Source organism: Leptosomus discolor, chromosome 1 (genome assembly GCF_034619465.1).
Source record: "Leptosomus discolor isolate bLepDis1 chromosome 1, bLepDis1.hap2, whole genome shotgun sequence".
NCBI classification, from domain to species: Eukaryota; Metazoa; Chordata; class Aves; order Leptosomiformes; family Leptosomidae; genus Leptosomus; species Leptosomus discolor.
In genome coordinates this window covers 218,645,004-218,667,919 of record NC_141391.1, presented here as the reverse complement: position 1 = coordinate 218,667,919, position 22,916 = coordinate 218,645,004, and the positions used below count along the sequence as shown (strand labels likewise).

General features: G+C 65.4%; 1 protein-coding gene across 1 annotated transcript; it reads left to right on the top strand.

The window, feature by feature from the left end:
• The first annotated feature begins 14,364 nt into the window (after window positions 1-14,364).
• On the top strand, window positions 14,365-20,577 carry LOC147416415 (maestro heat-like repeat family member 5). Its single transcript, XM_086462605.1, has 16 exons — window positions 14,365-14,458; window positions 14,813-14,895; window positions 15,010-15,159; window positions 15,335-15,489; window positions 15,652-15,799; window positions 16,066-16,256; window positions 16,346-16,483; window positions 17,374-17,488; window positions 17,911-18,048; window positions 18,307-18,486; window positions 18,619-18,774; window positions 18,816-18,950; window positions 19,040-19,237; window positions 19,642-19,744; window positions 20,041-20,097; window positions 20,396-20,577. Exons 1-16 carry the CDS (start codon window positions 14,365-14,367, stop codon window positions 20,575-20,577), a joined length of 2,223 nt encoding a protein of 740 aa, XP_086318731.1.
• The last annotated feature ends 2,339 nt before the right edge of the window (window positions 20,578-22,916 follow it).

Sequence of the window (22,916 nt, the reverse complement as noted above, 5' to 3'; positions counted from 1 at the left end):
CCCAGCGCCCCTGCCTCCCCGTGCACTGGCCCAAGTCCTTCGGGGCAGGCATTGGGCTTCTGGGCAGCGTGGCGTTGAGCCGCCAGAGCAGTTTGGGCAATGCAGCCTTTTAGGGCTTCACACTACGGCGTCGTGTTCCACACAGGCCCTCAAAGTGAAGTACCACCTGCTGCGAAGGCTCGTACAGCTGCTGCAGGATGCAGATGCCGAGGTGGTCGGGATGACCCTCTCTGTTTTCAGCAAGGTGCTCCGGGCCAAACGCTGCCTACTTGCCAGCCCCACCATTCTGCAGCTTGCTCTCGCTCTCCGGCAGCTCTTTGACCACGTAAGGCTTTGTGACCCCACCACGGGGGCTGGCGGCTGCCCGGACACATTGTGCCCTGCGGATCTTCAGAGCCGTGCCCAGGCGGGCCTGCAGCATCCCGTGCTGAGGTCTTGCCCTCTTCCTTTCCACCAGGAAGGCAACCATGTGCAGCTGCTCTCCATTTGCCTCTTCCAAGAGGTGATGGCACTTGTAGTGGAAGATGGAAGAAAGCCACTGAAAAGGCATGTGGTCGGGAGCCTGCTCCCACTCTTCTTCCACTTGCACAACGAGAATAAGCACGTGGCAGAGGTGAGGATTTCCGACCTCCACATGTCCAAAGACTTTTGCAGCTCCACCTCCGGGAGGTGGCTCCGCCGCCTCCTGCCCTGGTGCCTCTCGGACCGCAGCGCTCCAGCCTCCCCCTGCCCTTGGCCACAGAGCAGCAGCTCTGGGGGACCCCTGTCCCGCTGCCCCGGCTGCCCCAGGTGCCCGAGCTGGGGGCTGCCCCACTCCTCCGCCCGGGCACCGAACCCGCTGGCGGACGCGTTCCCCAGCTGCTGCCTCTTCCCAGCAGGGGCCAGGAAAGGCCCCGAGCCTGGCACGGGTGCAGGGGACGCAGGTCCGTGCCCTGGGCAGCGGTGCCATCTCCCCGTCTCTGCTGCTCTGCAGGCCTCTCGGGAAGCCCTGCGTGAAGCTGCCGAGTTCCTCAGGAAGCGGAAGCTCGCGCTGCTGTTGGAGACGGAGCAGACAGGGGCCGTGGGCGAGTACCTGGTAAGGATGGCCGCGAAGCCCCAGATGCGGCCTGTGCGAGCCCCCTGCCCCCAATGCCCGGTGTGCGGGGCTGGCAGCTGTGCCCCTGCCCACGGCTGCAGCCCATCGCCGCCAGCCTGCACCCCACACGCTCCATCCCCGCGGGCTCGTCTCCAGACTCCTCTCCCTCCCTGAGCCCGGGGGTGCCAACAGAGCCCTGGCCCAGCTGGGCTTTGGCAGAGGGTGGCACCGTGGATCCCCGGGGAGCACCCAGCCCCCTGCCTCCTCCAAAGCCCGGCACCAGCTGGCTGCTGGCCGGGGGGCGTGTGTGTCCCGGCAGGGGAGGCCAGTCCTGGGGGCAGGGACTGCCCGCCAAGGGGGACACGGCACCAACCCTTCCCTCCATCCCCTCGTCCTCTCTCCAGCTGGCAGAGTACAGCGGCAGAGCAGGCGAGTACCTGCACCAGTCCCTGCCGTACCTGCTGAGCCCACAGGAGTCCGTGCGAGAGGCGGCCGTCAGGTTCATGGGTGAGCCACGACCCCCCGGGGTCCCTCCCTGCCCCACTGCAGCTCGGCCCCAGCCCCGCCCGCTGCACCGGCAGCAGCAATCGGCCCTGCAGCTGCAGAGCCCCGAGCAGCCGGTGCGGGGCCAGGGCCCCCACGGGTCGCCCTGCTGCCCTCTCCCACCCCTGCCCTTGGGCGTCACGCTCGGGGAAGGCCCTGGGCTCAGCCCTGCCAAGGGGAGGGAAGCGGGTGGCTGGGCTGGCGGGGGGCAGCCGTGCTGCTGGGGCCAGCGGGGTTTGTGACGGGCTGGGTGTTCCTAGGGCTCCTCGGACACCGTGGCAGGGGGCAGCGGGAAGAACTCCACGTCATCTCCAAGGGTGAGTGAGGGCAGCGGGGCGGCAGCAGGGGCTGGCAGGGAGGAAAAAAGACCCCGGGCAGGGAGATGGGAGCCCTGTCTGGGCAGGGCTCTGCTGCCTGCGCGGACGACGAGCGGCACGGGCAGAGCAGGCAGAGATTTCAGGGGCACGTGGGGTCTTTGTGGCCAGCACCTTCCGGCGGCTCCCTCCTGGCCATGGGAAGAGCTGGGCGGGTGGCCCTGACAGGAGGGGTTCCTGGGCTCCCCGCCGATCCGCGCTCTGCCTGATCTGACCTGGGCTCTGTCCCTCACTCTTCCAGTCCTTCAAGGCATGACCTACGACATCAGCCTCTCCGTGTCAAACCTGGCGGCTGAGACCCTGCTGCAGCTAAGAGCTGCCGAGAGCAATCCTTCCTCCCGATTCCGGCCGCTGCAAGACCGGCTCCGCAGGGCGTGGAGGAGGCTGCGCTGCCTGTGCTGCTGGAGCTGTGTGCAGAGCTGACGCCAGGGCCCCCACGGGCTCTGCCCTGAATAAACAGTCCTGTTCCTTCACCTCGTCTGTGCGACTTTCCTTGGGGAGAACGAAACGGCGGAGGAGAACCCAGGTGCTGAAGCAACTGGGACCCTCAGGAGAGAGTGACCAGCCATGCCCGCTTTCCAGCAGCCGGTGGCGGCGCCGGACAACGCCGACCCCCTGTGGCCTGGCCACAGGCGCCAGCTGCTCTGCTGGCCTGCGAGAGCAAGAGGAGAGGCGAGGAAAACCTTCTGCCTCGCAGGCCCGCGCTCTTCAGCGCTCGCCTCTCCTGTGGCAAGGGGTGGCTCTGGTACGGCCCGCAGCTCCAGGCCGTTCCTGTCCCCGCGGCCTCTGGCCCACAGGCACTGGAGCTGCAAAAGTCTTTGGCCACAAGAGCTGGGTGAAGAGACGGAGTGGACGAGGGCGGCCTTAACGGGATCGTAGGAGCACGCTGTGCTGCAGGAGGCAGAGGAGAGAGCTGCGCTGGGAGAGAAGCCCCTCGGCCCTGCTCCGCTGGGTGACAGCCTCTTTCTCTGCTGGCCAACGTGCCTTCCCACGAGGGCTGGGTGCCCGAGGGGTGGGTGCCGCAGGCTCTGCCCCGGGCGCGGGAGCGTCCCGCGCCTGCTCTGGTGGCTGCTGTGGCAGCTTGGTTCCTTGAGGGGGGCAGGGACTGGCGCTCCCAGGGTGAGTTCTCAGCGTGACACGGACACTCCCCTCCAGCCCTTCAATCCGAAAGTGCCCGTGGGCCCTCCCCGGGAGCCACGGACAGGAGAGAAACGCTCCGTTAGCCGAGCCTGGTTTAAACAGCCACATCCCGGCCATTGCTTTGCCACCTCCCAACCCCCAGCGCTGCAGCCAAGAGACCCCCGTGGTCTGCAGCGACCCGTTCGGTGCGTGTGGGACCGCTCAGGGAAGGAAGCCCAGAGCCAAACACGCAGGGGACCCAGGTGCAGCAGCCGAGAGGGATGTCCACCCTGGGAGCCAGGAAGCCGCCCCTGCCCAAGGAGGCTCCCAGGCAAAAATGCTGTGATGGCCAGAGACAGGGGGGGACGGAGCAGCACACCCACTCCGTCTTGAACCGACTTTGGAAGGGCAGGGAGAGCTGAGATGGCTGCCAGGAGCCGGCCAGCGAGGGGCTGAGGGTGAGAGGGGCAACACTCTGGCTTCAGTTTTCGAGAGGAGAGAATGGAAATGCAGGGGGACTTTCTTCTTTGGCACCGTCTCCCGCCGCATTCTCCTAGGGAAGCCACCGCTCGTGGCGTACACAGGTGCCCTCGAAGCTGAGTTCAAAATCGGCTGCATGGCCGGGCCCAAAGCGTGCTGGGGAATGGAGTTCAACCCAGCTGGCGGCTGGTCACAAGGGGTGTCCCCCAGGGCTCAGTCCTGGGACCAGTCTTGTTGAACACCTTTATTGACGGTTTGGATAAGGGCATCGAGTGCTCCCGCAGGGAGCTTGCAGATGACACCAAATTGGGTGAGAGTGTTGGTCTGCTGGAGGGCAGGAAGGCTCTGCAGAGGGATCTGGACAGGCTGGATCGATGGGCTGAGGCCAGTGCCGTGAGGTTCACCAAGGCCAAGTGCCGGGTCCTGCCCTCGGGTCACACCAACCCCCGCAGCGCCGCAGGCTGGGGAGGAGCGGCTGGGAAGTGCCCGGCGGGAAAGGGCCTGGGGGTGCTGGTCGGTAGCCGGCTGGACACGAGCCGGCAGTGCGCCCAGGTGGCCAAGAAGGCCGGCAGCATCCCGGCCTGGATCAGCCATGGGGTGGCCAGCGGGAGCAGGGAGGGGATCTGTACTGGGCACGGGTGAGGCCGCCCCTCGAATGGTGGGTGCAGGTTTGGGCCCCTCCCTGCAAGAAGGACATGGAGGGGCTGGAGCGTGTCCAGAGAAGGGCAACGGAGCTGGGGAGGGGTCTGGAGAACAGGTCTGTGAGGAGCGGCTGAGGGAACTGGGGGTGTTCAGCCTGGAGAAGCGGAGGCTGAGGGGAGACCTCATCGCTCTCTGCAGCTGCCTGAGAGGAGGCTGTGGTGAGGGGGGGTCGGTCTGTTCTCCCAAGGAACAAGCGATAGGACGAGAGAAATGGCCTCAAGTTGCACCAGGGCAGGTTTAGATTGGACAGCAGGAAAAGCTTCTTTACCGAAGGAGTAGTCAACCATTGGAACAGGCTGCCCAGGCAAGTGGTGGAGTCACCATCCCTGGAGGTGTTCAACAACCGCGTAGACGTGGCGCTTCTAGACACGGTTTAGTGGGCACGGTGGTGTTGGGTTGACGGTTGGACGTGACGACCTCAGAGGTCTCCTTCAGCCCAATGATTCCATGACTCTGTGACTCTGACATTCTAACCACATCTCAAAAGAAAGAGCAGGGCTTACGGGGCCACGCAGCAGGCCCACGGACGTGCCTGGCAGCCCTTCATCTTTCCTCCTTTCCTTCCCCAAAGGCCATCGCTCACCAAAAGAGGGAAATGAACCCCCGCCTCACCGCCCAGCCCTCTCAGCAGCCGTCCACAGCTGGTTACACCCATCCCTCCACACCGTCATCCTTTCCAGGCGGCCGCGGTCGCTTTGGTGGGTTTCACACCTCCCCGCAAACCCTACTCCTAGGCAGCTGCTCTGCTCCAGCGTGGCACTGGAGAGGTGGCTCTGGGGCTGACCACAGACTGGGCTGCTGTCTCCACCTGGTGACAGAAAGGCTGTGCTGGCAACCAGGGAGCTCGACGGCCGAGAAAGGGGAGACCAAATGAAAAACCGAAGCAGCGGCTCCTGCGGCGGCTGCGCAGAGGACACGACTGCAGCGGGGCTTCGGGTTTGGCTCGCAACCTTCCGGGGCACCCGGGGTTTTGGCACAGGCTGCCAGATGAACGGGGCGGTGTTCACGTCTACACGCATCGCTGTGTTTGCGGCTGGGTCCGTCCGTGTGCTTGTAAACACACGGGTTGTCGCTGCAGAGGTAAAGGGACGTCATGTCTCGAGACCTTGGGGACTTCAGAAGGAAACGCCCCCCTTTCATCCCCTGCTGTCGCCTTTCCAGCTTCCTGTCGTGATGACAGGGATTCAAGGGAGAGGGGATGTTGCTGAAAGCCCTTGCCCATGGCGTAGCCTGAAGGACCCGGCCTGTAGCTGAGGCTCGAACTAACGGCATTTTCTGAAACAGCAGCATGTTCTTCCAGCCAGCGACTGCTCCCAGCAGTGACAAGGCCTGATGGTTATAGTTCGTACCAAGGGATGGGATGCACAGAGGCCCTGGCTTGTTCTTGGAGCGACCGAGGCCACTGCTGAGTCTTGTACCCCGTGTTGGGGTGCCGGGAGGGAAAAGGGTCCCCAGCCCGAAAAAGGCCGCCCCTGCAGGGAGAAGGGATCCTCTTTCCTTCCAAGAGCTCCGGCCAGTGGTGCGGGTGGCTGGAGGGCCAGCTCCGGGGGTTCTCCTCCTCCTCCTCCTTCTCCCTCCCCTCCGAAGCACCTCCCGGGACCCCCGTCCTGCAGACCGTGGGCTTCCAGCAGCTGCATCCCCTGAATCCCAGGGGATGTCCCAGCCCCTCCTGAGCCCCTCGCATCTGCCCGGACCAGCCGGAGAAGGGCATGGGGGGCTGCCGGGTGTCACAAAGGGCGTTCTGCCTGACAACGGTGTCTCAAAAGGGGCGTTGCCTGCCCCAAGATGTCACAAAGGGGGCTCTGCCTGCCGGGCTATATAAAGGGGGCGTCCGGCCCGTGGGAGCAGACAGTTCACTGGTGCCACAGCGAACACAGCGCCATGAACCGCTGGGTCCTTGCCTACGTGATGCTAGTGCTGGGTGTCGCGTTGTTTCTCATCGTGTCATGGGACTGGCTCTCGGTAGGTGACCGCTGCACCGCACCACACTGCACCGCAGTGCACTACGTGTCGGGTGTGGAGGGCGTGGGGGGCTGTGGCGTGGGCCGGGAGCTGCTCCCGTCTCACGCAGCCCCTGGGGTTCCTGCAGACACTTCTGTCGGGGCATTGGGTGAAGGCAAAGAAACTGGTGCAGGACCTGCACAACAAGGTGGTCCTGATGAGGCAGAAGAGCAGGAGGCCGAAGGAGCAGCGAGGTGGTGAGTGGCCCCAGCACCCATCGCCCTGCACACGGCCGACACCCCATGGCAGCCCTGACCCGCAGGGGGCTGTGCCGGGGGCTGCCGGCCGCTCACACCGTCTCCTCCCCCGGCAGCTTCTCTCTCGGAGGCACCTAAAAGAGTGCGGAGGTGCAGGGTGACCCTAGAAATTACGTGAGTGCTGGGGGAGACCCCAGATCCTGCCCCAGACCCTCACCCCTGCCCTGCCCTTGCCCGCACTGGGCAGCCCTGCCCACTGGCCGAGGAGGGGGTGCTGCCCGCGGGTCCCGCTGGAGGGGCCGGGGTGCAGCGGGGTCTTCTCTCTCCTCCTCCGCAGGATGAGACCTCGGAGTCATGGAGCAGGAAGTGACCAGCCCCTGACAACAGCGAAGTCGCTGGACGCCATGCACTCTATCCACTCCTTCTTCACTTCACCAGAGTGCATCTCCGCTTCCCTGGGCTCCCCCAAGTCCCTCCCGGGTCCCTGCATTGCAGCCACAGCGGAGCCAGCAGCGTCCCGCTCCAGCCCCAGAGCCACAGCCCTGTTCGCGGCCAAGCACAGGCCTAAGCGTGGCCAGGGGTCCCGGGGGCTGCGCAGGGCAGGCCAGCGTCTGCGGAAGGGCTGTGCCCGGCTGTGGCGCTCCATGACGTCCTGCTGGAGATGCTGCTGCCACACGCCCGCGTCCACACTGGACGACGACATGGAGTAGTGGGACGTGGAAATGGAACCCATTATATTAGAACCTGGATGTGTAGTCATACACAATTATTAAACATCTTCTCTCTCCCCGGTGTTGTGGTTCACCCTGCGGCTGGGCTGTGAGACCCTCAGTGCCCGACCCCAGCAGGGACCAGCTGGCATCAAGCACCGCTGGCACCTACAGCACGGGGGGTTGGGGGTGGCTGGTACCCCCATGGGTGTGCTGGCACCTGGGGACCTGGGTGGGTGGGAGAAATGGCCCAGCAGGAACCTCATGAAGTTGAGCAAGTGCCAAGCCCAGGCAACAGCAGTGGTGGTGGTGGTGAGGAGCTCCGCTTGCACCAAGGGCCCCGCGTTCCCAGTGCTTTGTCTCTGCAAAGGACAGAGGAGTGATGCTTTCGAGTTCACCGCCAAGCCTTACGGGTTGCTTCGACTGCCGATGTCAGTCCTACAGGATGAAAGAGGTCTGGTCTCCCACATGGGGCCATATTCCAGAGTTGGGGGTGTTGAACCTGGAGAAGAGAAGGCTCCGGGGAGACCTTAGAGCGGCCTTCAGTGCTGAAAGGGGGGGTACAGGAGAGGTGGGGAGGGACTCTGGATCAGGGAGGGGAGTGATGGGCTGAGAGGTGAGAGTTTCAAACTGAAAGAGGGGAGATTGAGATGAGATCTTGGGAAGAACTTCTTCCCTGTGAGGCTGGTGAGGCCCTGGCACAGGCTGCCCAGAGAAACTGTGGCTGCCCCCTCCCTGGCAGCGCTCAAGGAGCAGAAACCTGCTCTAGTGGAAGGCGTCCCTGCCCGTGGCAGGGGGGTGGGACTGGGTGGTCTTCGAGGTGCCTTCCAACCCAAACTGTTCTGCGATTCCAACTGGCAAAATCAGACGAAACGGCAGCTCGAGAACAGAGGAAAAGGCAGCTCGAGAGCCCATCCCTTGCAGTCGCCCCCGGGAGCCTCACCCTCTGCCTTCATTCCGCCCCCCTTCTGCCTTGCTGGCTCATTCCTGCCCCAGCACAGCGCCATTGTGAGCAACAAGTTTCTAATCGAGTTCCTAACGAGCCCTGGCACCCTCTCAGCCACCGTCCGCCCCTCAGCACCCGGCAGGCGCCGAACTTCACGGCATTCCCTGCCGGGCCGGGCCGGGCCGGGCCGATCCACGGCGGCCTCGCTGCCCCTTCGCCGAGGCTCCCCCCCGGCGAGCCCTCGGCATCTCCTTCGGGGTCGGGGCTTCCCGTACGTGCTGCCAGGGCGGCTCCTGCCCGCTCACGGCTGCCCTCGCCCGCTAAGGCAGCGGGGCCGCACCGGGCCCCTCGGCAGGAGGCTGCAGAGCCGAGCACGGCCCCGCTCGCCCCGGCCCGCCACCGGCCCCGGCCCCGCCGCCCGCGCCCGCCGCTCGCCCAAGATGGCGCCGAGCGGCCGGGGACGAAGGACCGGCCCCGCCGCAGCGCGGGCTCTGCCGCCGGGGGCGTGGCCGCGGGAGCTCCGCCCCGCCCGGCTCCCCTCAGCCGCTGCGGCCGGAGCGGCGGCTGCAGCGGGTCCCTGCGGCCCTCGGGGCGGCGGCGGGGCCGGGCCGGCGGCGGGCGGAGGGGGGGGTCCTGACGGGCAGCGGAGCCCCGTGTCCCAGCACAGGCTGGGGACAGAGCTGTTGGAGAGCAGCGTAGGGGAAAGGGACCTGGGGGTCCCGGTGGACATCAGGATGACCATGAGCCACCAATGTGCCCTCGTGGCCAAGAAGGCCAGTGGCATCCGGGGGGGTATGAGAAGGGGGTGCTCAGTAGGTCGGGAGAGGTTCTCCCCCCACCTCTGCTCTGCCCTGGTGAGACCCCATCTGGAACAGTGTGTCCAGGTCTGGGCCCCTCAGTTCCAGAAGGACGGGGAACTGCTGGGGAGAGTCCAGCGCAGAGCCCCAAAGGGGATGAAGGGGGTGGAACATCTCCCTCAGGATGAAAGGCTGAGGGAGCTGGGGCTCTTGAGCCTGGAGAAGAGGAGACTGAGGGGTGACCTCCTCAATGGCTATAAATACGTGAAGGGCGAGTGTCAGGAGGATGGAGCCGGGCTCTGCTCGGTGACGGCCAGTGACAGGACCAGGGGCAACGGGTGCAAGCTGGAGCACGGGAGGTTCCACATGAACATCAGGAAAAACTTTTTCCCTGGGAGGGTGACAGAGCCCTGGCACAGGCTGCCCAGAGAGGTGGTGGGGTCTCCTTCTCTGGAGACATTCCAGCCCCGCCTGGACACGTTCCTGTGTGACCTGCTCTGGGTGGTCCTGCTCTGGCAGGGGGTTGGACTGGGTGATCTTTCGAGGTCCCTCCCAACCCTGACACTCTGTGATCCTGTGACTTGTGGGCAACGTGATGGCTGGAGGCCGTCTTGGGCACAGCGATCCCGAGACGATAGAGCTTTGGGTTCTCAGAGAAGTAAGGAGGGGAGTCGGCACAACTGCCACCTCGCACATCCAGAGGGCAGAGTGTGGCCAGTTCAGGAGCCTGGTCGACCCAGTCCCTTGGGAGCAGGTCCTGCCGGGCAGCGGAGCCCCGAGGGCTGGACATGCCTCGCGAAGGAAACCGTGGAGGCGCAGGAGCCGTCCCCGGGGGCCGAAAGGCGAGCGGAGAGGAAGGAGAGCGGGGCGGCAGCGCCTGGTGGGATGGATCGCCAGGCCGTCAGACGGCCCGGGGAGAGAGCGGCGGGGGGGGGGTCTGTGAAGGCCACAGCTCCGCGGGGAGGGGACCCGGGCTGGGCTTGGCCAGGACCTGGGCTCAGCGTCGAGGGGATCCTCTTTCCTTCCAAGAGCTCCGGCCAGTGGTGCGGGTGGCTGGAGGGCCAGCTCCGGGGGTTCTCCTCCTCCTCCTCCTTCTCCCTCCCCTCCGAAGCACCTCCCGGGACCCCCGTCCTGCAGACCGTGGGCTTCCAGCAGCTGCATCCCCTGAATCCCAGGGGATGTCCCAGCCCCTCCTGAGCCCCTCGCATCTGCCCGGACCAGCCGGAGAAGGGCATGGGGGGCTGCCGGGTGTCACAAAGGGCGTTCTGCCTGACAACGGTGTCTCAAAAGGGGCGTTGCCTGCCCCAAGATGTCACAAAGGGGGCTCTGCCTGCCGGGCTATATAAAGGGGGCGTCCGGCCCGTGGGAGCAGACAGTTCCCTGGCGGTCACAGCGAACACAGCGCCATGAACTGCTGGGTCACTGCCTGCGTGATGCTAGTGCTGGGTGTCGCGTTGTTTCTCACCCTGCTGTGGGACTGGCTCTCGGTAGGTGACCGCTGCACCGCACCACACTGCACCGCAGTGCACTACGCGTGGGGTGTGGAGGGCGTGGGGGGCTGTGGCGTGGGCCGGGAGCTGCTCCCGTCTCACCCAGCCCCTGGGGTTCCTGCAGACACTTCTGTCGGGGCATTGGGTGAAGGCAAAGGAACTGGTGCAGGACCTGCACAAAGAGATGGTCCTGATGGAGCCGGAGAGCGGGAGGCCGAAGGAGCAGAGAGGTGGTGAGTGGCCCCAGCACCCATCGCCCTGCACACGGCCGACACCCCACGGCAGCCCTGATCCGCAGGGGGCTGTGCCGGGGGCTGCCGGCCGCTCACACCGTCTCCTCCCCCGGCAGCTTCTCTCTCGGAGGCACCTAAAAGAGTGCGGAGGTGCAGGGTGACCCTAGAAATTACGTGAGTGCTGGGGGAGACCCCAGATCCTGCCCCAGACCCTCACCCCTGCCCTGCCCCTGCCCGCACTGGGCAGCCCTGCCCACTGGCCGAGGAGGGGGTGCTGCCCGCGGGTCCCGCTGGAGGGGCCGGGGTGCAGCGGGGTCTTCTCTCTCCTCCTCCGCAGGATGAGACCTCGGGGTCATCGAGCACGGATTGACCGTCCCTGAGGACTCCGCTGGCACCCAGGGACGCCACGCTCTCGGGGAGCATCTCTGGGCTCCCCCTGCTCCCTCCCGGAGTCCCGCACTGCTGCGACGGCTCCGGCAGCGCTCCCCTCCAGCCCCACGGCCACAGGAATTCCATTAAATGTTTTCTCTCTCCGTGGCGTCGTGGTTCACCCTGCGGCTGGGCTGTGAGACCCGCTCGGTGCCCGACCCCAGCGGGGACGGGCTGCCATCGAGCACCGCTGGCACGCACAGAACGGGGCGTGGGGGTGGCTGGGGGTGGCCGGGTGGGCACCAAGCCGGCCACCAGCCGAGGTGTGCCCAGGGGTGCCCTGGGCTGCGCGAGGAGGAGCGAGGGCAGCAGGGGGAGGGAGGGGACCCTCGGCTGAGGGGGCTGGGGCTGTTCGGCCGGGAGAGGAGACGGCCCAGGGGGATCATCTCGTCCATGGACACCAACCCCTGCAGGGACGGGGCCAAGAGGACGGACCCGGGCTCGTCCCAGTGCTGCCCGGTGCCAGGACCAGAGGCCACGGGCACAAGCTGCAACCCAGCAGGGTCCCTCTGATCACACACTGAACCCAGTTTCATCTCGAACGATGCCGGGGACCAGCTGGGCAGCCATGGGCAGCCCTTGGCCAGGAGCCCCCCGCTGGAGCTGCCGGCAGGGACTGGGCAAGGGACCGAGCAGGGACCCACACCGTGGCCACCAAACCACCAGGCCACTCCATGCCCACCAGCACACCATGGCCACCAAACCACCACACGCTGGCCACCAATGCATCATGCCATGGCCACCATCCTGCCACACCATGCCCACCATCCCACCACTCTATGTCCACCAACCGCACACACCATGGCCACCAACGCATTATGCCATGGCCACCGAACCACCATGGCCAGCATCCCGCTGCACTATGGCCACCCAACCACCCAGCCACCATCTCTCCACTCCATGCCCACCATCTCGCCACATCATGCCCACTGCCCCACCACAAAATGGCCACCAACCCCCCACACCATGGCCACCAATGCATCAAGTCATGGCCACCCAACCACCATGGCCACCATACTGCCACACCGTGGCCACCATCCCATCATGCCATGGCCACGAGGCTTCCAATCCTTGGGGGTGCCCATCCCTGGGCGTGCCTCTCCCCCCGCCATGGGGTGCTGATCTCTGGGGGTGCCCACCCGTGGGCTGGGGGGAGGATCCCAGTGCCCCCCGCTCACTCTACGCGCAGGGGGAGGCCCCGCAGTCCATGGCGCTGCTGTGGGGCACCCCACACTCTGGCACCGTCCCCTCGGCTCCGGGAGTGGCTGTGCACCCGGGCAGAGGGATGCCCTCGGAGGTGTCAGAGTGAGCCCCACCAATGCACTCCCCCCCTCCCCAGCACTACACCCCCCTGGCATTGCACCCCCCAGTCCTGCACCCGTGGGGCTGTGGGGGTACCCTAGGGTGCTTGGGGGGTGGGGGTATGACCTCACTGGGGGACCCCAAAGCCCGAGATAGTCCCTTCCCCAAGCACCAGTGTTTGGTGGATGCGCACGCCCCCCCTGGACTCCACCTGGACGGTGTCCTGCCCTGGACCCCCCCATTACACCCCAGGACCCCAGTATCCTGTACCGGACACCCCCCCCCCAGACCCCCAGCACACCCCAGTATCCAGCACTGGACCCCCACTGCACGCTCCAGGATCCCCCTCCCATGCCCCCCCCCCCTCCAACCTTTTCACAGTGATCACAGCACCCTGAGACTCCCAGTGCTTTATCGGTGGGTCCAGGACCCCTTTGGGACATCCCAGGTCCCCCCCGGACCACAATGTTCTGCCCTGGACCCCCCAGGACCCCCAGCAGATGCCAGTATCCTACCCAGGACCCCCCCAGGACCCCTCCATGGACCCCCCAACTCACATCCCCCCCATTCAACCTCCCCACAGCCATCACAGCACCCTGAGTCTCCCAGTGCTTTATTGGTGGGCCCAGGACCCCTTTGGGACCCCCCAGGCCCTGCCACCTCCCCATCACTGGTGGTGGGTGCCGGGGGGGTTTCAAGGGACGGTGACGTGGTACGGGCTGCCAGGGACGTTGTTGTCCCCCCAGCGCAGGATGAGGACGTAGTCCCCCTTCTCCTCGACCGTGGAGGTGACGTTGCAGACCCGGTTGCTGGGGCCACCTGAGCCTGCGAGGAAGGCTGGGGGGCTCCTGGCCTCTCCCTGCCCGTGGGACAGCTCTTCTCCAAGAGCACTTTCTGACACCCCACCGTGGGAATACGAAATCCATGTTGTTCTACAGGAGGCCCAGGAGCATGAAGAGGAGAGAACAAGTAACGGCTTTCAGACCTGCAGAACCTCACGCTTTCCAAGGCAACCTGAACCCAACCGCTGTGGCTGCCACACTGCGGACAGAGGCAGGAACAAAGCTCTGGAGGAAGAACGGAAAAGGAAAGGAAAGGACCAAGGAAGGAAGTGATGCGATGTCTAGGCTGGTTCTTGGCTTGCTTTCTGTAGCTTGTCCCACACCTTGCGCACAACTTGGCCATCCTCTGGTGGTGGCAAGCAGCACGTGAATGGCTGCACCTGCCCATCTCGAGCAACTTCTCTTCTACCCGTCTTTCTCCAACCGGGGGGTCTTGCTTTGGTCCCTAGTGTCCCCAGAGCCTTGGGGAAGAGGAGCAAAAGGGTACCTGTGCTGAGAAACAGTTGCCCGGTCGTGCAGCACGGTGGGAAAAGTGGCCAGAAACCCCTTTGCCCTTTGGTTCTTCTGCCGAAGCCTTAATGCTGCCGACAAAGCTCATGGGCAGAGCCCAGAGATGTGGAGATCCCTGAACAACGTGTCCCTGGAGGTCTCCACAACTCCTCTCCCCGCCATGGACTGCCCTTTGCTTCCCGCCTGGGTGTTGCTGCTTGGGTTGTTGAGGGGTCCCAGGTGCCTCTTTAGCCGGCCCCTGCGGATCTCCTTCGGGCTGTGCCACTGCGGGGCAGGTTGGCTGGGCTTAGGGAGACCCCAGGACACGGGCACGTGGCAGCGTGTCACAGGGCCCTTTGTGACCCGCCATGATCCGAGCGCTGCGGATTGGACGGCGCAGGGCAGCGTGTCACAAGGCCCATTGTCACCCTCCAGGATATGAGAGCTGGCGGTGACGCAGCCACCCCACATTGCCCGGAGGACGGGACAGGACAGGGCTGCGAGGAGCCCCTGCACAGCCACCTCCTTCCCTTCCGACCCACGTCTGTGGCACTTTTCCAAGGCGTCTCCCGTCCCCGTGGCAGGAGCCCTCGAGGCCAGGCCTCCTCAGTGGCATGGCAGAGAGATCCCCCAGCATGCCCTGGCTGGAGGAGGAGGAGGAGGAAGGTGCTGGCACTGCCCCAGCATGGCAGCCTGATGAGGAGGAAAAGGTGCAACCTCTGCAGGCTGGTGAGTGGCTGAGCTGGACCACAGGGCTAGTGGCTGCAGCCGGCTCGACCCCATCCCATCCCATCCCATCCCATCCCATCCCATCCCATCCCATCCCATCCCATCCCATCCCATCCCATCCCATGCCCTGTGGACATCCGCAGGGAAAGAGGGGGCAGGGCTGTTCCCCACGGCCACGCTTTGCCCATGCTCCACACAATGGGCAGCCCCAGCCCCAACCTGCAGCCAGAGAGAAGGGGTCCCCACCAGCCCCAGTCCTGAGGCTGCCCCTGCCTGCAGAGGGCAGGGCCCTCGGCTCCCTTCTCCAGCCTCTCCCACAGCCCCTCAGCTCTGCCTGTGCTCGGGCTTTGCCAGATCCACCCACTCGGGACCTGCCAGAAGAGGAAGAGGAGCAGAAGCAGGAAGGCACCCGTGTCCTCTTCCACAGAAAAGCACAGGTACCGACAGCCGTGCTCGCCTGGGCTGGGCCTGCTCTCACTGGTCAGCCCAGCACCACCGCTGGAGCACTTGAGGGGACATCCTCCTCTTCCCTGCCCTTCCTTCACCTGCAGATGGTTTGGGAATCCCTCCAGCCCGCTGAGCGTGAAGCCACCACCATCGCGGCCATCGAGCACATGACAGACTCTGACTCCATCGATGCAGAGGCTCCCGCTGCCATGCTGGATGTGCTTGTGGGAAGCGACCCCTCCAGTTTGGAGGAAGTAAGTAGCCTGTGGCCCCCCCAGGGATCCTGTGCCCCTTGAAGCCCAGGTCCGCTGGGCACCTGACAGCTTCTTAGGCCAGCAGAGGGTGGTGGGACGGGAAGCACTTCTCGGGGGAAGCTGGGGAAAGGGTTTGCTCTGGCAGCACTCCAACCCTCAGCCATGTCTCCTTCAGGTGCCGAGCATTGTGAGGTGCATCTACTGGTGGCTCGTGTTCAACACGGAAGGGGCTGCTGAGCACAGACTGGACGGTGCCCTTCTGGAGCTGACCCGCGTGCACCCCCATGATGTGGTGGTGACCCTCCTATGCTATAGTCCATCGTGTGACAGGTATGCAGCCCACCTGCCTCGAGGGCTCAGGGCTCACTTTTAGACCTTTAGAGCCCATCAGGCTGTAGAACCTGTCCCTGGCTGCCAGCCTGGGACCCCGCGGTTGCCCGGGCCACGGTGCTGTGGCCGAGACCGCGCTGACACAGAGCTCTGGGCTTGCAGAGCTGCTGCGACCATGTGGAGGGCGATGGCGTCCGAGAGCGCGACTGCCGAGAAGGTGCTGCTGGAGCTGCTCTGCGTGCTGGAGGACTGGCCGCTGCACAGCACGTCCACCTCCGATGGGGACGACGGCGACATCTTTGCCCTGACCGTGAGTTTCTGGACCAGGCCTTTGCTCGCCCCCAGGGTCGCCTCTCTGGGCAGCTCTCCAGCCTGTGCCACCGCTGCATCCCCCTGCCTCGCGTGGTGGGCTGGGAACATGGCTTAGGGGCAGGTTGAGGGGCAGCCGGGCCAGGTGCTCCCCCTGCGTCTCCCGTGGCCCCAGGCAGCGCCTGAGCCTCACCCTCCTACGCTCGGGCCCTGCCATGGGGACGTCTTGGCACTGAGCACTGTCTCTGCGTGTTTTCTTTTCTGCAGGCAACCAGGGTGCTGCGGGAGATCCTCCGGCCAGTGCCCTTCTTCCGAGGGTGGCTGGAGAAGCATTTCCCCCGTCTCTTCCTGGCTCTGCTCTTCCAAATTTTCTTCAGCACAGAGCAGATGCCAGAGGAGGTTGAAAGCTTCTGGATGAAATGCCAGGAGGAAGACTGCCTTCCCACCACCCCCAACAGGTGCTCCACCCCAGTCCTCCCATCCCTCCCACGGCCCCGGGGCTGCGGCCAAGGCTCCCAGCGTGACCTGGGCTTTGCTCTGCACACAGGTTTGCAGTGCTGACCCTGAAAGCGCTGCTCTGCTGTCTTGACCTTGAGGACGTGGTGTTTAAAGTGGAACGTAAGCGTGGCTGGGACACACTCCTCAAGGCAGAGACCAGACACTGGGCAATGGGTCTGCTGGCCAGGTGAGAGACCTCTTCTCCCCACTCCCCCTGCCATTCCTCCCTTGCAGATAGGGCACCCCGCCCAATCCAACCCCTCGGTCATGGAACTGATGGGCAAACTCAAGGGGATGAAGAAAGTCTGTAGATCTTGGAAGGAGGGGATGGCCACTTGGGAGGACTGTAGGACTGTTGTCAGAGGATGTAGGGAGGCAACTAGGAAAGCTAAGGCCTCCTTGGATTTCAGCCCTGCAATGGAGGTCAAGGACAGCAGAAAGGGCATCTTCAAATACCCTGCAGACAACACTAACACCAGAGGCACTGCAGGCCCACTGCTGAGCGAGGCGGGTGCCCTGGTGACAGAGGATACAGAGAAGGCGGAGGTACCGAATGCCTCCTTTGCCTCTGTCTATCCTGCTGGAGCCTGTCCTCAGGAGCCGCAGAGCCCTGAGGCCCCAGAGGAAGTCAGGAGAAAGGAGGAGTTTGACTGGGTCGGTGAGGACTGGGTTGGGGGTCAGTTAAGCAAGCGGGACACACGCAATCAATCCGTGGGCCCTGATGGGATGCACCCACGGGTGCTGAGGGACTTGTCACCAAGGGATAGCTCAGCATACTGGAAAAGCCTGGGAGAGGTGGGCGCACAGGAGCAGCCACCTCCCAAAACGCCGGCGTGCCCTCCGGTGGGGCCTGGGCTGACGGCTGAGAGCAGGGGGCCTGTCTGCAGGCAGCCCCACCGAGGGCATCCTGCCGGGGCAACGCAGGAGGCGCTGAGGGCCAGTGACAGAGCGTGGGGGCATGAGTCCTGCTGGTGCTGGGCACTGCCTTTCTCCTGGGAAGGGGTGGTGGGGAAGGAGCAGGCCTCGGTGAGTCACTTCCAGGAGAGGTTTGCCCACGGTGCCGCCTTCCCCCTGCAGGGAGATGCGCAGACTGCCGAGCAGCATACGCTCCCCGCTCTTGTGCTACCTGGTCGAAGCGCTCTGCAGGGAGGAGCTGCGCTGGGAGGTCCCCACCATGGCGTTCCTTGTCGAGGTGAGCCCGATGGCAAGCACCGCCGCGCTGAGCTGCCTCCCACCACTCTGCCCTCTCGGAGCTGCAGCTGCGGGGGGAGCCCAGTCAGAGGGGCTGGGGCAGAGGGTGGGCTCCGCCGCGTGCCCTTGGCCCCTTGCTGCTGGGGCGACACTTGTCCCCACCTGTGTTTCTGCCCGCTCTGTGCCAGCTCTCGCTCTGCCGTCACGGCTCCTCCCAGGCCCAGGAATCAGAGGCTGCCGAGGGCTGGCACAGAGCGGAGTGGGCGAGCGCCCTGCGCCCTGTGCCCCGCGGCGCAGGGCAGGGAGCCCAGGGGCTCTGCGCAGCCACTGCTGCCGTCGGGCTCAGCTGCCTGGGACGGTGCCCGTGCCCTGTGCTGGGGCCCTGCTGGCCCGGCAGGCCTGTCACTGCTCCGTGGGTTTCAGCTCCTGGCCTGCCCTGACGTCACGGGATGGGGTGACTGCATGCTGGAGCTCGTCCCAAGGTTCCTGCAGGGGGAGAGCAGAGAGATGCATCGCCTGGTGCTCAGAGTCCTCCTCGTGCTCTGCAAGACACCCTCGATGGTGAGAAGGGGGGCAGCCAGCTGAAGCCGTGCTGGCACGTGGGGCTGCGGAAGGGGGGCTGGGTAGCACCGTAGCTGGGACTTGGCTGGGCTTCGGGACCTGTGGCAGCTGCTCCCAGCGCCCCTGCCTCCCCGTGCACTGGCCCAAGTCCTTCGGGGCAGGCATTGGGCTTCTGGGCAGCGTGGCATTGAGCCGCCAGAGCAGTTTGGGCAATGCAGCCTTTTAGGGCTTCACACTACGGCGTCGTGTTCCACACAGGCCCTCAAAGTGAAGTACCACCTGCTGCGAAGGCTCGTTCAGCTGCTGCAGGATGCAGATGCCGAGGTGGTCGGGATGACCCTCTCTGTTTTCAGCAAGGTGTTCCGGGCCAAACGCTGGCTACTTGCCAGCCCCACCATTCTGCAGCTTGCTCTCGCTCTCCGGCTGCTCTTTGACCACGTAAGGCTTTGTGACCCCACCACGGGGGCTGGCGGCTGCCCGGACACATTGTGCCCTGCGGATCTTCAGAGCCGTGCCCAGGCGGGCCTGCAGCATCCCGTGCTGAGGTCTTGCCCTCTTCCTTTCCACCAGGAAGGCAACCATGTGCAGCTGCTCTCCATTTGCCTCTTCCAAGAGGTGATGGCACTTGTAGTGGAAGATGGAAGAAAGCCACTGAAAAGGCATGTGGTCGGGAGCCTGCTCCCACTCTTCTTCCACTTGCACAACGAGAATAAGCACGTGGCAGAGGTGAGGATTTCCGACCTCCACATGTCCAAAGACTTTTGCAGCTCCACCTCCGGGAGGTGGCTCCGCCGCCTCCTGCCCTGGTGCCTCTCGGACCGCAGCGCTCCAGCCTCCCCCTGCCCTTGGCCACAGAGCAGCAGCTCTGGGGGACCCCTGTCCCGCTGCCCCGGCTGCCCCAGGTGCCCGAGCTGGGGGCTGCCCCACTCCTCCGCCCGGGCACCGAACCCGCTGGCGGACGCGTTCCCCAGCTGCTGCCTCTTCCCGGCAGGGGCCAGGAAAGGCCCCGAGCCTGGCACGGGTGCAGGGGACGCAGGTCCTGTGCCCTGGGCAGCGGTGCCATCTCCCCGTCTCTGCTGCTCTGCAGGCCTCTCGGGAAGCCCTGCGTGAAGCTGCCGAGTTCCTCAAGAAGCGGAAGCTCGCGCTGCTGTTGGAGACGGAGCAGACAGGGGCCGTGGGCGAGTACCTGGTAAGGATGGCCGCGAAGCCCCAGATGCGGCCTGTGCGAGCCCCCTGCCCCCAATGCCCGGTGTGCGGGGCTGGCAGCTGTGCCCCTGCCCACGGCTGCAGCCCATCGCCGCCAGCCTGCACCCCACACGCTCCCTCCCCGCGGGCTCGTCTCCAGACTCCTCTCCCTCCCTGAGCCCGGGGGTGCCAACAGAGCCCTGGCCCAGCTGGGCTTTGGCAGAGGGTGGCACCGTGGATCCCCGGGGAGCACCCAGCCCCCTGCCTCCTCCAAAGCCCGGCACCAGCTGGCTGCTGGCCGGGGGGCGTGTGTGTCCCGGCAGGGGAGGCCAGTCCTGGGGGCAGGGACTGCCCGCCAAGGGGGACACGGCACCAACCCTTCCCTCCATCCCCTCGTCCTCTCTCCAGCTGGCAGAGTACAGCGGCAGAGCAGGCGAGTACCTGCACCAGTCCCTGCCGTACCTGCTGAGCCCACAGGAGTCCGTGCGAGAGGCGGCCGTCAGGTTCATGGGTGAGCCACGACCCCCCGGGGTCCCTCCCTGCCCCACTGCAGCTCGGCCCCAGCCCCGCCCGCTGCACCGGCAGCAGCAATCGGCCCTGCAGCTGCAGAGCCCCGAGCAGCCGGTGCGGGGCCAGGGCCCCCACGGGTCGCCCTGCTGCCCTCTCCCACCCCTGCCCTTGGGCGTCACGCTCGGGGAAGGCCCTGGGCTCAGCCCTGCCAAGGGGAGGGAAGCGGGTGGCTGGGCTGGCGGGTGGCAGCCGTGCTGCTGGGGCCAGCGGGGTTTGTGACGGGCTGGGTGTTCCTAGGGCTCCTCGGACACCGTGGCAGGGGGCAGCGGGAAGAACTCCACGTCATCTCCAAGGGTGAGTGAGGGCAGCGGGGCGGCAGCAGGGGCTGGCAGGGAGGAAAAAAGACCCCGGGCAGGGAGATGGGAGCCCTGTCTGGGCAGGGCTCTGCTGCCTGCGCGGACGACGAGCGGCACGGGCAGAGCAGGCAGAGATTTCAGGGGCACGTGGGGTCTTTGTGGCCAGCACCTTCCGGCGGCTCCCTCCTGGCCATGGGAAGAGCTGGGCGGGTGGCCCTGACAGGAGGGGTTCCTGGGCTCCCCGCCGATCCGCGCTCTGCCTGATCTGACCTGGGCTCTGTCCCTCACTCTTCCAGCCCTTCAAGGCATGACCTACGACATCAGCCTCTCCGTGTCAAACCTGGCGGCTGAGACCCTGCTGCAGCTAAGAGCTGCCGAGAGCAATCCTTCCTCCCGATTCCGGCCGCTGCAAGACCGGCTCCGCAGGGCGTGGAGGAGGCTGCGCTGCCTGTGCTGCTGGAGCTGTGTGCAGAGCTGACGCCAGGGCCCCCACGGGCTCTGCCCTGAATAAACAGTCCTGTTCCTTCACCTCGTCTGTGCGACTTTCCTTGGGGAGAACGAAACGGCGGAGGAGAACCCAGGTGCTGAAGCAACTGGGACCCTCAGGAGAGAGTGACCAGCCATGCCCGCTTTCCAGCAGCCGGTGGCGGCGCCGGACAACGCCGACCCCCTGTGGCCTGGCCACAGGCGCCAGCTGCTCTGCTGGCCTGCGAGAGCAAGAGGAGAGGCGAGGAAAACCTTCTGCCTCGCAGGCCCGCGCTCTTCAGCGCTCGCCTCTCCTGTGGCAAGGGGTGGCTCTGGTACGGCCCGCAGCTCCAGGCCGTTCCTGTCCCCGCGGCCTCTGGCCCACAGGCACTGGAGCTGCAAAAGTCTTTGGCCACAAGAGCTGGGTGAAGAGACGGAGTGGACGAGGGCGGCCTTAACGGGATCGTAGGAGCACGCTGTGCTGCAGGAGGCAGAGGAGAGAGCTGCGCTGGGAGAGAAGCCCCTCGGCCCTGCTCCGCTGGGTGACAGCCTCTTTCTCTGCTGGCCAACGTGCCTTCCCACGAGGGCTGGGTGCCCGAGGGGTGGGTGCCGCAGGCTCTGCCCCGGGCGCGGGAGCGTCCCGCGCCTGCTCTGGTGGCTGCTGTGGCAGCTTGGTTCCTTGAGGGGGGCAGGGACTGGCGCTCCCAGGGTGAGTTCTCAGCGTGACACGGACACTCCCCTCCAGCCCTTCAATCCGAAAGTGCCCGTGGGCCCTCCCCGGGAGCCACGGACAGGAGAGAAACGCTCCGTTAGCCGAGCCTGGTTTAAACAGCCACATCCCGGCCATTGCTTTGCCACCTCCCAACCCCCAGCGCTGCAGCCAAGAGACCCCCGTGGTCTGCAGCGACCCGTTCGGTGCGTGTGGGACCGCTCAGGGAAGGAAGCCCAGAGCCAAACACGCAGGGGACCCAGGTGCAGCAGCCGAGAGGGATGTCCACCCTGGGAGCCAGGAAGCCGCCCCTGCCCAAGGAGGCTCCCAGGCAAAAATGCTGTGATGGCCAGAGACAGGGGGGGACGGAGCAGCACACCCACTCCGTCTTGAACCGACTTTGGAAGGGCAGGGAGAGCTGAGATGGCTGCCAGGAGCCGGCCAGCGAGGGGCTGAGGGTGAGAGGGGCAACACTCTGGCTTCAGTTTTCGAGAGGAGAGAATGGAAATGCAGGGGGACTTTCTTCTTTGGCACCGTCTCCCGCCGCATTCTCCTAGGGAAGCCACCGCTCGTGGCGTACACAGGTGCCCTCGAAGCTGAGTTCAAAATCGGCTGCATGGCCGGGCCCAAAGCGTGCTGGGGAATGGAGTTCAACCCAGCTGGCGGCTGGTCACAAGGGGTGTCCCCCAGGGCTCAGTCCTGGGACCAGTCTTGTTGAACACCTTTATTGACGGTTTGGATAAGGGCATCGAGTGCTCCCGCAGGGAGCTTGCAGATGACACCAAATTGGGTGAGAGTGTTGGTCTGCTGGAGGGCAGGAAGGCTCTGCAGAGGGATCTGGACAGGCTGGATCGATGGGCTGAGGCCAGTGCCGTGAGGTTCACCAAGGCCAAGTGCCGGGTCCTGCCCTCGGGTCACACCAACCCCCGCAGCGCCGCAGGCTGGGGAGGAGCGGCTGGGAAGTGCCCGGCGGGAAAGGGCCTGGGGGTGCTGGTCGGCAGCCGGCTGGACACGAGCCGGCAGTGCGCCCAGGTGGCCAAGAAGGCCGGCAGCATCCCGGCCTGGATCAGCCATGGGGTGGCCAGCGGGAGCAGGGAGGGGATCTGTACTGGGCACGGGTGAGGCCGCCCCTCGAATGGTGGGTGCAGGTTTGGGCCCCTCCCTGCAAGAAGGACATGGAGGGGCTGGAGCGTGTCCAGAGAAGGGCAACGGAGCTGGGGAGGGGTCTGGAGAACAGGTCTGTGAGGAGCGGCTGAGGGAACTGGGGGTGTTCAGCCTGGAGAAGCGGAGGCTGAGGGGAGACCTCATCGCTCTCTGCAGCTGCCTGAGAGGAGGCTGTGGTGAGGGGGGGTCGGTCTGTTCTCCCAAGGAACAAGCGACAGGACGAGAGAAATGGCCTCAAGTTGCACCAGGGCAGGTTTAGATTGGACAGCAGGAAAAGCTTCTTTACCGAAGGAGTAGTCAACCATTGGAACAGGCTGCCCAGGCAAGTGGTGGAGTCACCATCCCTGGAGGTGTTCAACAACCGCGTAGACGTGGCGCTTCTAGACACGGTTTAGTGGGCACGGTGGTGTTGGGTTGACGGTTGGACGTGACGACCTCAGAGGTCTCCTTCAGCCCAATGATTCCATGACTCTGTGACT

What these genes read in the sequence shown, in the direction of transcription:
- LOC147416415 (XM_086462605.1), top strand. Translation starts at nt 14,365, where the DNA reads ATGCCCTGGCTGGAGGAGGAGGAGGAGGAAGGTGCTGGCACTGCCCCA. An exon ending in TCCGGCTGCTCTTTGACCAC is followed by an intron (nt 18,487 to 18,618) that starts GTAAGGCTTTGT and finishes CCTTTCCACCAG; the next exon opens with GAAGGCAACCATGTGCAGCT. An exon ending in AGAATAAGCACGTGGCAGAG is followed by an intron (nt 18,775 to 18,815) that starts GTGAGGATTTCC and finishes AGACTTTTGCAG; the next exon opens with CTCCACCTCCGGGAGGTGGC.